The 12,662-nt window shown below is 41.7% G+C and overlaps 1 protein-coding gene across 2 annotated transcripts in view; it reads left to right on the top strand.

Annotated features, from left to right (window-relative positions):
- Positions 1-12,662, top strand: part of LOC126457055 (long-chain-fatty-acid--CoA ligase 1) — a 632,391-nt gene that overhangs the window by 599,997 nt on the left and 19,732 nt on the right. For both annotated transcript variants that reach the window (XM_050093045.1, XM_050093046.1), the window contains one exon: positions 2,952-3,102. In XM_050093045.1, the coding sequence (XP_049949002.1) occupies positions 2,952-3,102 (151 nt within the window). The remainder of the gene's footprint in view (positions 1-2,951; positions 3,103-12,662) is intronic.

The raw sequence follows: 12,662 nt of genomic DNA, 5'->3' as shown, positions 1-12,662 counted from the left end.
ACAAGAACAGTGAAAAAAAACTGAAATGTTATTTTCAGTTACAGTATATTTGCATGCAGCTAACTGATTTTACATCCTTGAAATGAGGTGAAACAGTTATTTTCCTTATTCGAACAAATATTTATTTCGTATTTGTCTTACAACAACAGAGAAAAAACTTAAATGCGCTGTAATCAAAATATGTATAAGCGACTTCATTTTTTTGTGAAATGAGGTGAAACAGTTACTTGTCTTATTCAAGCACAAATTTACTTTACATTTTTCTCTGGATTTTTGCACATTAATCTTTTCTCATTCCAAATCAGCCAGTGGTTTACTGGTAGCGAAGATCCCTTGACTTTTATTTTCTTGTTCTCTGTTGGGTCCAAGCTGCTTGATCTTCCACACTTTCTTGGCTCCTGGCCTACCTGGCAGAGAGTTTGGGCTGACTCATTCCTAAACCTCTTTTGGTTCATGGGCATGTCTGTTAATCTTGTTTCAAGAAGCATTCTTTGGTGTAGTCTCCATGAATTTATTACCATTGTATCAAACAGGTGGAAAAAATGGACTAAGATACTATCTCTTTGATCTTATCTTGATGTGGTGTCTTCCTATATTGCTGTCATGCAAACCAACATTTCCCATGTGAGAATTGTATATGGAGACAACTGCTAGACAAGGCACCATTATGTGCTCCTTTTTCTTCCTACCAAATCTTCTCACTTCTGATTTTGGAAGTTCTCCAACAAAAGTGGAGAGGAAACTGACATTGCTGTTGTCCTTCTACAAAACAGTAGAAATGTCAACCAACTCAAAATTTGTTGTGAATTCCTCTGAATAACCATCCGATTCCTTTTTGAGTTCTTTTTCGTCACTGAACTAGCAGTTAGGAATTCTATTGCATTGAATTGTACCAATGCACTGAATTCCTTTCTTGATCAAATACACCACTAAATCCAGAGAAGTATATCATCTGTCAAAATACAACTTGTAATTCCGGTGTCTTGGCACTTCTCTTGACAGCCAAATAACACCATTTCCACTAGCTCCGGTATCAAGTTCCTCATCAGCCTGAAATTTAGGATCTTTTCCTGTCCACTGTAAATTTCAAATTTGTGAGCAAACCCCCAAGTCATCACAAAGCATAAAGAGTTTGTAATCCCATTTGTGTGGTTTATCTATCATATACATTTTCATCTGACGTCTTGCCTTGGTAGCACACATCCGTTCATCAATTGAAAGTTGTTCACCCATGGGTACTGAAAGACATTTTGGTTCAAATAGTCTAGTATTGGCCTTATTTTGCATAGTTTCTCTTTCAGGATTTTGGGGGTTTGATCGCTTCACATTGTCACTGAAATGCAAAGTACTATGCAATCTCTCTAAGTACTTCTGTGACAGAGTCTGTTTTACCAACTCAACTCCTAAGACACCATTCCTTAGATCAGACAATATTATGAGAAGGAAAGTTGCTACTCACCATGTAACAGAGATGCTGAGTTGCAGATAGGCACAACAAAAAGATTTTCATACATAAAGCTTTCGGCCAAAGGCCATTGGCCGAAAGCTTTAAGTGTGAAAATCTTTTTGTTGTGCCTATCTGTGACTCAGCCTCTCTGCTATATGGTGAGTAGCAACTTTCCTTCTCATAATATTGTTACATTCCATCCTGGATTTACCATTGTTTAATTCCGTAGATCATGATTGTGGGCTGGTGACGCCAAAGTACTGATGATGCATATGCCAAAAAATTTATAAATGTCATAATTTGTGTAATCAGTTGGCTTGTTTGGATTTTGTTGAGTAGCATATAAACTTGTTTCATCCTAAGTTTTTGATACAATTTTATCAGTGAGGAAATATTTAAAAAATTGGTATGGTGTATACAGGGATGCCAACTTACAAAAAATATTGAGAGGGCCCATACTGGGGGTCTTGCTCCAGGATATTTCACCATGTGTACAGACTCTTACAAGATAGCACTTCATGCCAAGCTGAAGTTTTTGTGTAAATGACGAATGTAGGTCATATAAGTCAACAGTGGTGCGGACTAGAGGCAAATTTTTGGACACAGTTTTAGATATGCAGCAGTGCAGTTGTGTAAAGGGGACTTTAGTGTTAAACTAGCAAAGACACCTGAGAAAATTTTGTTTAGTTCCGCTTTGCAGATACACAAAGCTGCATAGTGAAGGGTTAATCTACTTTCAAAAATGCTTCTGCTATCTATAAGATATTTTATTTCCATGGGTAGAATGTCAAGTGTTTTATAGCTACATATTTCACCCACTTTCTATGTCAAAGTTAAAATTTACAATATTTTTCGTCTAGTGTTGTACTCATGAATATCTTTTGATAGTATGTGGAGTAATTCTGTTTATTGCCATGCACAGAACAAATTGGTTAGAACTTATAAATAAGCCCCCAGTACAATCCACATCGCTGCAACCTCCCCATTCCTGTCTCTCTCAGCTTTTCAAAAAAGTTTTGACTTAGGCTTCTGTTAACCACCCATAGCTTCATATGAGACAACAAGTTTCTGCTTTTCACTAGCCAGGAAGCTACGAAAATGTGACTGCAGGTGTAACAACTTTTACCCTACACAAAGCAGTCTTGGTAACGACACACACAGTGTTTGTGTGACTTACCATGCATTTTGTATCAGTTTCATATTCTTATGGCTCTCTTTGACTTGATATTAGGGGTTGGGATACAGTGAATTGTTTGCTTACATTGTTTTAAAATATACTATAATTTGTAATTATTGCTCCTTCACAGTCCCCTACCTTATTTTTTCTTGCTTGCCAGTGAATATATGACTGAAATTAACAGTAAGGTTCTGTATTTTATTCTTGAGATAAGTTTTCTCCCTGAGCAAAAATTTCGAAAATTCCACTGTATTTTACTGTTTTTTTTTTTTTTTTTTTTTCCTTCCATCTCTCAAAATACTGATAATGTTAAACTTGATCTTGCAGGGGAGTCATTAGGCGGAATAGCATCTGGGACAAACTTGTCTTCAGAAAGGTGCAAGAGCAAGTTGGTGGCCGTCTGCGACTCATGCTTGTTGGCTCTGCACCACTTGCTGGTAATGTGCTCACATTCATTCGCTGTGCCCTCGGTTGCCTAGTGAGTAAAATTTTTATGAAAATCTGAATATAAACTTTTTTAAACATATTTATTCAATGTATTTAATGTTCATGTGGGATATGTGATAGCTTCATGTGCAAATAAGTTGTTGGTGGCAGGTAAAGATCCTGGCATTAAATGATTAGCATAAGTACCTGTTACCATATTAATCATTTTAATATTTAATGTAACTGGAAGTAAAACAGATGGCAGTGCTTATATGAGGAAGGAAAAGTCACTCAGAGTCTGATGCCACAAGAGGTGCAAGGTATTGGAAAGTATTGAATGCAAACATTAAAACATAGCACACGTAGGGTAGAGTTGCTGCTAAGGGCATGTATTTTATTAAACCACTGTTGAAATCAGCACTGAAATATGCTAGGGCTGCAGAGTGACTATAGGAGCATACTTAAATAACGAGGCAAGCAAAAAGTATAAATGTTCAAGTATTGCAAGTATTGAGGTCACTGAGGCAAGAGGCTGACAGTCCGTTAGCATTGAGTCATTGTAACAGTGTGCCATGTAACACATTGCAAAATAAATAATAAAAGAAAAGGAAATGAGAGAGAGAGAGAGAGAGAGAGAGAGAGAACTTCAAAATATTAATCTGTGTAAGGACAGGTGAAACAGTGAATTATCAGGTAAAGAATGGTGCTAGGTAAACTTGAGTGTATAACAGGTCTGTACATCATCTGCTACAATATTTATTTGTAAAGCAAAATACTGAACAGTATATAGTAAATGGCTCAGCACACAATCCTACAGTGACTGCTTTCTTAAGAAAAAAAGCACTGTTTTACTAATGAGTATAATTGTTCAGTGAACAAGAAAAATAGATAAAGGAAATAAATGAGTTAAATTTGTCTCCAAGTATATTTACTAAAAATAGTTATTCATCAATTTTCATTCATTCACATGCTGTTTCATAAATCCTGTCATAAAGAAGAGCCTTTAGGAATGTGGAGTGAGTCAAGTTAATGTATAACAGCCAGAAGCACCCACTGCAGGCTAATTCTACAACTAAAACTAAAACAATTTGTGATGAGTGATAAAATACTCTGCTGGTAATTTGGAAATTACTTCTAGGTTGTCTGAGGTATGTTAATTTACATTAGGAGAAAAACAACTACTTTGAAAGAAATATACATATACTATATAACTCAGCAAGCTGAAGTAGTTACCCGGCCATAATGGGAAAGAACTTGTTCATGTGACTAGGTACAGTCACATTCCAGTTTACAGTAGGGCATGTTGCTACCTCCTAGTGCAGGCAAGAAAAGTCATCATGAAAAATACGTTTGCAGAAAACCACAATTACGTGCTGTTAATGTCATTAATTCTACTGACAATGACAATGATAATGAGAAAGGTGTGATAGTGCTGACAGACAAGGCAATGGAATGGTGTACTAATTGCAGAAGGTGGAGCATGATGCTGAGTGGAGCAGGATTCAAGTGTTTGCCCCAAAGCAGAACAAGTGAAATACACACAGTACATATTTCATTAATGATACAGTCAATTGTTATTAGCAATTTCTGTGATGTTACAAATAATACATGGAAATACCATCTTTGCAAAAAAGCTTAGCAGCTTTTGTCACACATAACTGAATTTCCAGGCTAGCAAAGAAACTGTGACAGAGACTGTCCCATGGGATCAGATTTTAAAAGCTACCAGAATGAATGAGTCATTATGTGTGGACAAGAGTACATATTAGCAAATAAGAGCACAATACATTAGAAAAAAAAACACTGCAGTGTGAATAATTGCTGTAAAATGAGGGTGTGAACAGTGTTGCCAAATGATGGTGTCAGGCAATGTTTCATTGTTGTGAATGCACACATTATTTTTTGGTCATTTCTCTATAACAGAAAAACTTAAGACTTTCATGTAAAAATGAACAGAAAAAGAATTAAAAGTACATAGAAATAAGGAATGCAAATTTTTGGCATTAATTAAGGGGCTTTAATCTTCTTTTTATACAGTTGAGAAAATTTTGCAAAGAAAATGATTTCCCTTTCTACTGCCATCATATCAACTAGACCTAATTCCTATAGAACTAGTATGAAATTTTGCAAAGAATAAGATCCATAGTTACGATGCATCAAACAGCTCACTCTTTGAAAATATAATGTCAGTGGATATATGTAAAAAATGTACTCACCATCAGTAGCAGAAGAACACACATATAGAAGAAATTGAAGTTTGCAAGATTTTGGAACCAATGGCTCCTCCTGGCAGAAGGGTTGATGTAGAAGGGACAGGGGTGAAGGAAAAGAACTGATGAGACTTAGGCAAAGGGATGAGTGTGGAAAAGTAGCCCAGAACCCTGGGTCAGGTGAGACTTACCAGACAGGATGAGAAGGAAAGACTGATTGCTGGGGAATGCACCTGATGAGATCTGCAAAGCAGAGAGCTTAAAGATGGAAGATGGGGTAATACACACACAAACCAAAAATACTGCCAAAACACCAGAACATCATGCATGAGTTAAAAAGCTAAGTGGGTTTTATGTCATAGAGGTGGGAGGGGCTGGCAAAAAATAGACAGATCAGAAAATGAAAGAGAGAAAAACTAAAAGGAAGTGAATAAAGGAACAGTTACTGTGAAGAAATGCTGAGATGGAAAAAATTAACATAAATTAAGGGCAGGTGGGGGCAAGAACCAAGAACATGTCTTAAAGCATGCTCTGCAAGAGGATATTGTCTGTTGCCAGTGTACAGCCTCTGCCTGTGCCCACTTATCCAACTGATTGCTTGGTGGTGGTCATGCCAGTGTAAAAGGCTGAACAATGTTTACGTAACAGCTGTGTGCTACTCTGTCTTCTGCATTTAAGCTCTCGGGTTTTCCAATCTCATTTAATGCAGGCCCCAGCAGTCAGTCTGTTTTTCTTTCTATCTAACCCATCATCCAAACTCTACCTTATTTTTCCAAACCTTACCAGTCCTTTTTCTTTACCCCTCTTACTCCCCTTTCAGCCTATCTGCCAGAAGAAGGAGCCATTGGCTCTGAAAGGTGGCAAAGTTTAATACTTGCTATGTTTGTGTTACCCTGTCACCACTGGGTAGTAGATTTTTTATCTGTAAACTTGCATTATATTTTCGAAAACATCTCACTCTGTAACCCCAAAAAATGGATGATGCTTTTGCTGTTAATAAATAAATGTTGGGTGTCACCTAGCTTGGTGCAAACCTTTCAGTATAATGCTACTTCAACAACTTGGATGTCAGCTTCACTACTCTTATATTCAGGTAGCTTTTCAGTTGGTCTCACATGGCTGAGTGAGCCATCTTCCAGAGAAAAATTAGAAGTGGTCACTGGAAATCACACACTGGACTTCAGTGTTAATAGCCAAAAATATTAACTACTACACCACACAAACTATGTTATATCATTAGCTTTTACTATCATGGCATTTGAAGACCTGAAAGGCCATGTATCACTCCAGAAATAAGTGTGATGACTATTAGTGGAGATATACTTTTATTGGTGAAGAAACTCAAAATGTAATAAAATCAGTCAACATTTGAGCAACAAGTTGTCATTGTCATTGATGATAATTTAACAGACACAGCTAAGGAAGATATTGATGTCACTGGGCACAGTGATTTAACAAAGATTGCCAGCAAAGCATTGTGAGCAGTCAAGGTGAGATACACTGTGCACCCTGTTCAGCTCTTGTTGTCAACATGCACTTGGCTTGGTGGTGCATACAGATGTGTCATGTGACACCATTGCACTTGCAAGAGTGTAGTGAAATGCATGCTGTTACTACCTCTGCTCTCCTTCTGTGGTGTAAACATGACAGTGTTGCCACCTGTCCAGGTAAAGTTAATTTTGCTGGGATACTGTTATAAACAATACTGCCTGAAAAACTTTTGTTGATCACTGAGCTTCCTTTTGGTGCAATAGATCAATGGAACACATAACTAACTAACTAACTAACTATGCTGTTTTGAATGTATGATGTGCCTGTCACGAGCATTACCAAAGAATTCTTGAAGAAAGAGGGTTACCATAGGTAGTAAAGAGTTGGTTATTTGCTTTTATAGATGACTGGTACAGAGCAAACACATAGTACCAGCACTGCATGAGGAAGACAGAGCTTGCAGAAATCATTTGCTTTAAGTGTTTCCAGTGAATTCGGCAGCTCAATAAACTAAATCAAACCCTTGATGAATGACTATGGTCTGTAAATTTTAATATTATTCTTTATTTAAAGAAGTATGTTGGAATCATTTACACTTGTTGCTTCAATTTGCTATCACAAAAGAGTAATTAATTCAAAAAGTTGGGATAATACATTGTTAAGAATTTATCCTGTGTATACACACATGTCACAGCAAGATTTTGTGTGGCATTTTCCATGTATACATATTATTGCCATTTTTTGTGTAACAGCAGTATTCTGTTGAAGAGTATATCTACAGCACAGCCACATAATTCAATCTCATAGTTAATAAAATAATAAATTATCCCATAATATATAACTCTTAACATTTTGCTATGGACTATCTTTGTCAAGAGATGGACGTTGGTATTGATTTTTCCACAAAGAAAATCAATTTGGCTTTCCCATCAGAGCTTCTGTATCATTTAGATGCACCAAGATGTTGTCAAGATACGACATACACGATTTACCTTGTTGTGGCGAGAACTTCCAGTTTTAAATGCCACCAACTGAAAGTCACTGATGCTCATCTTCAAGCTCTAATCATTGACATACTTAGTTATTTCTGTAACGCCAAGAGTAAGGTGTTATCTGCATGGTTTATTGTGTGGGGATTAAGAGTTCATGATATATATTGAGCACCAAGATATAAACTTTCCCCTCCTGCGGGTTCGGGGGTAAGATTAGGCCAGAGGTATTCCTGCCTGTCGTAAGAGACGACTAAAAGGAGACTCGCATGTTTCAGCCATTAAGAGATGGTCCCCTGTAGGGTTTGACCTCAATTTTTCAAAACTTTCCCAAAGAGCGACCCAATGGGGGAAGCGCGCATTACTTGGTGCATCGTGTCCATTGTGCCTCGAGATCTGTAGCCCACTTTCTCGTTGGCGCATTGCAGTCTCACTCATCCTCCATCTCTTGGGCAAGGACACCTTCCTGGGTGCATTTTCCACCATGCACTATGCAGTGTAGCTTCCTGCACCAACGATGACCCTGGACTTGTTTGCACCTCATATCCAGCACGATAGCCAGTCCGTTGTGGTGGGGCTGCCATGTACCCTCTTGGTTGTAGCCCCCTGACAACACAGGGATCACTCTGCTGATGCCTGCACCATTATCTCCCCATTTATGCCAAGAAGTAGATGCCTGTCACCCTGGGGCATCAGGACTCCCGGCAATGGCCATCCTGCCAGGTGGCCTTTCTGCGGCTGGGTGGCACCTGCAGGGAGGGCCCCTTAACCACCAGCAGTCACTAAACATTCTAAGTCTCAGTACAATGCAAGGAAGTATGACCCTAAATCATTCCCCTCCCTGGCCACACCATGCCAGGCTAAGGATGGCAGCAAACCTTATTCAACCCAGTACCTCGTATGTACGAGAACAGATAGGGACTCCTTTGTTTTGATGAAGCCACAGGTTTTTTGTAGACCATTTAGAGGACAATTTTGGGGAGGTTGAGGGCTGATCCAAAATGCGGTCAGGGTCAGACTTGATAAAAACAGCATCCTCTGCCCAGGCATGGGCATTACTCACTTGTGACAAGCTGGGGGATGTTTCTGTTACCATCATGCCCCATAAAAGCTTAAATATGGTCCAGGGTATTATATTTCACAGGAACCTTCTTTTGCAGTCTGACGACGAGCTGCATGCCAACTTAGAGCAGTGAGGCATTCATTTTGTCTGGTGCATCCATCAGGGTCCGAGGGATAATCAGGTTGCCACTGGTGCCTTCATCTTGGACTTCGAGGGTGATGCATTGCTCGAGAAGGTCAAGGTGATGGTCTGCTGCTGTGATGTAAGGTCATATATCCCTCACCCTATGTGGTGCTTTAAGTGCTGGCGGTTCAACCATATGTCTTCCCGCTGTACTTCCAGCGTCACATGTCAAGATTGAGGACATCCATCACATCCCCATACTCCATGTGCCCTGCCTCCCATCTGTGTCAACTGCAGAGAGCATCATTCCCCTTGCTCACCAGACTACAGGATTTTACAGAGTGAAAGGAAAATCACGGAATAAAAGACCCTGGACCAACTGACTTACACTGAGGCTAAGAGGAAATTTGTGGGTCTACATCCTGTGGCTATGACCACCTCTTACGCCACCGCTACAAGAACAGTTGTAGCCCCATCCGTTCCGCAAATTCCGGTCAGCTCTCCGAGCCGGAAGACTACACCTGCCCCCTTGATGGTGGGGGGCACTTCCCTCCCTGTTGCTCCCACACCACCTACCTCAGGAGGACTGCCCCTTACAACCATTGGGAACACCAGTCCCCACTCCTCAGCCAGAGAAGCATAACTCCTCTTTGGCACCTCTCGCTAGGAAGGGGTCTCTTGGGTCACTCCCTTCCCAGGTTTCTGGTAGTGGGAAAGATGACACCTGCCAGTGGCTGAAGAGCCGAAAAGTGTCAGGTCGTAGGGCTTCATGGTCATCCTCAGTCCCGGAAACTGAATTAGTCAAGCCCTCCCAGCTGGAGAAACCCAAGGAGCAACTAGAGAAATCTGAAAAGAAGACCCCCCAAGACCAAAGAACTTGTGGAGGCACCCACACCACCGCTACCTACAAGCTTTGATTCTGAGGATGAGGTGGAGATTCTGGCATCTGCTGAGGACCTAGATCTCACCAGATCCTCAGACACCATGGATACAGCCTGCTCAGGAAAGAAATCAGTGGCAGCAGATGACCCTGAGGCATAAACTGCCTCACTGAATGTTCCATGCCTTCCCAGCCTCACAATCACATCATCCTCCAGTGGAATTGCAGCGGTTTTTTCCACCGCCTGGCTGATATATGGCAACTGTTAAGGTTTACACCTGCTTTCTGCATTGCCCTCCAGGAAACCTGGTTCCCAGCAATGCGGACCCCTGACCTCCGTGGTTATAAGGGATATTACAGGAACTGCAGCGACTATAATTGAGTGTCTGGTGGAGTTTGCGCGTCTGTCTTGAACTCAGTATGCAGTGAACCTGTGCCTCTTCAAACCCCTCTTGAACCTGTGGCTATCAGGATAAGGGCGATGCAGAAAATAACTGCAACATACATTTTCCTCCAGATGGTACAGTACCCCTGAATGCAATAGCTGCACTGATTGATCAACTCCCTAAATCTTTCCTACTCTGGGAGATAAAAATGCTCATAACCTCTCATGGGGGGAGGCACCATGCTTACTGGCCAGCACAGATGTCGAAAATATACTGTCACAACTCGACCTCTGCCTCTTAAATACAGGTTCCCCAACACATTTCAGTGTAGCACATTGTACATATTTGGCCACTGATCTCTCAGTTTGCAGACCTGGCCTTCTCCCATCTATCCACTGGAGAGCACATGACGACCTGTGTGGTAGTGACCACTTCCTCATCTTTCTGTAACTGGCTATGTACACCTGCCCAGATGGACTATAAACAAGGTGGACTGGGAAACTTTCACCTCTGCTGTCACCATTGAATCTCCCCCACACGGCAACATTGATATGATGGTTGAGCAAGTGACTACAACTATCGTTTCTGTGGCACTAAACGCAATCCCTCGTTTTTTAGGGTGCCCCCAGCAAAAGGCAGTCCCTTGGTGGTCGCCGGAAGTCGCTGAAGCAATTAGGGAGCGTTGGCAAGTTCTACAGCAGCATAAGCGGCACTCTTACCTGGAGCACCTCATAGCCTTTAAACGGCTCCGTGCCAGTGTTTGCCATCTTATCAAACGACGGAAGCAGGAGTGTTGGGAGAGATATGTCTTGACCGTTGGGTGCTACATTACCTTCCCAATTCTGGGTAAAGATCAAATGTGTTTGCGGGTACCAGACCCCAACAGGTGTTAGCGGTGTTAACATAAATGGTGTGTTATCTACCAATGAAAATGCAGTTGCCGAGCACTTTGCTGAGCCCCATGCTCAAGCCTCTGCATTGGCCTTTTGTACTCTCAAATGGCGGCTAGAAGGGAAAGTAATTTTGTTCACTACATTCTACAGTGAAACCTATAACGCCCCATTTACAAGTAGGAGCTCCTCAGTGCCCTTGCACATTAACCCAACACAGCTCCTGGGACAGATCGGATCCACATCTCATCTGACTACAAGCAACATCTCCTCATCATCTTCAACAGGATCTGGTATGATGGCATCTTTCCATCGCAATAGTGGGAGAGCACCATCATTCTGGTGCTCAAACCCAGTAAAAACCCGCTTGATATGGATAGCTATCGGCCCATCAGCCTCACCAACTTTCTTTGTAAGCTGCTAGAATGTATGGTGTGTCGGCGGTTGGGTTGGGTCTTGTAGTCATATGGTCTACTGGCGCCATGTCAGGGCGGCTTTCGCCAGGGTCGCTCTACCACTGATAACTTGTGTCCCTTGAGTCTGCCATCTGCACAGCCTTTTCCAGATGCCAACACCTAGTTGCTGTCTTTTCTGATATACAAAAAGCATATGACACCACCTGGTGACATCATATACTTGCCACATTATAAGAGTGGGGTCTCTGAGGCCCGCTCCCGATTTTTATCAAAAATTTCCTGTTGCTTCATACTTTCTGTGTCCAAGTTGGTGCCTCCCATAGTTCCATCCATATCCAGGAGGATGGAGTCCTGCAGGACTCTGTATTAAGAGTCTCTCTATTTTTAGTGGCCATGAACAGTCTAGTGGCAGCTGTAGGGCCATCCGTCTTGCCTTCTCTGTATGCGGATCACTTCAGCATTTCTTGCTGCTCCTCCAGTACTGGTGTTGCTGAATGCCGCCTACAGAGAGCCATTCACAAGGCTGAGTCATGGGCTCTAGCCCACAGTTTTATTTTCAGCCGTGAAGTCGTCTGTCATGCACTGCCCGCATCTCGTGGTCGTGCGGTAGCGTTCTCGCTTCCCACGCCCGGGTTTCCGGGTTCGATTTCCGGTGGGGTCAGGGATTTTCTCTGCCTCGTGATGGCTGGGTGTTGTGTGCTGTCCTTAGGTTAGTTAGGTTTAAGTAGTTCTAAGTTCTAGGGGACTGATGACCATAGATGTTAAGTCCCATAGTGCTCAGAGCCATTTGAACCATCTGTCATGCACTTCTGTCGGCATCGTACCATTCATCCGAAACCAGAACTTTACCTTACTGACGATACACTCACTGTAGTGCAGGCATATCAATTCTTAGGACTGGTTTTTGATGCCTGATTGATTTGGCTAACTCACCTTCGTCAGCTTAAGTGGAAATGCTGGCAGCACCTCAATGCCCTCTGCTGCCTGAGCAACACCAGCTGGGGTGCAGATCACTCTATGCTGCTGCAGACCTACAGAGCCCTTGTAAATTCCGTCTTGACTACGGGTGTCTGGTTTATGGGTTGGCAGCACCTTCAGCGTTGCATTTACTTGACCCTGTACACCACTGTGGGGTTCGACTAGCGACAGGAACTTTTAGGATGA

This window comes from Schistocerca serialis, chromosome 2 (genome assembly GCF_023864345.2).
Source record: "Schistocerca serialis cubense isolate TAMUIC-IGC-003099 chromosome 2, iqSchSeri2.2, whole genome shotgun sequence".
Classification (NCBI taxonomy): domain Eukaryota; kingdom Metazoa; phylum Arthropoda; class Insecta; order Orthoptera; family Acrididae; genus Schistocerca; species Schistocerca serialis.
This window is presented reverse-complemented; position numbering and strand designations above follow the sequence as displayed.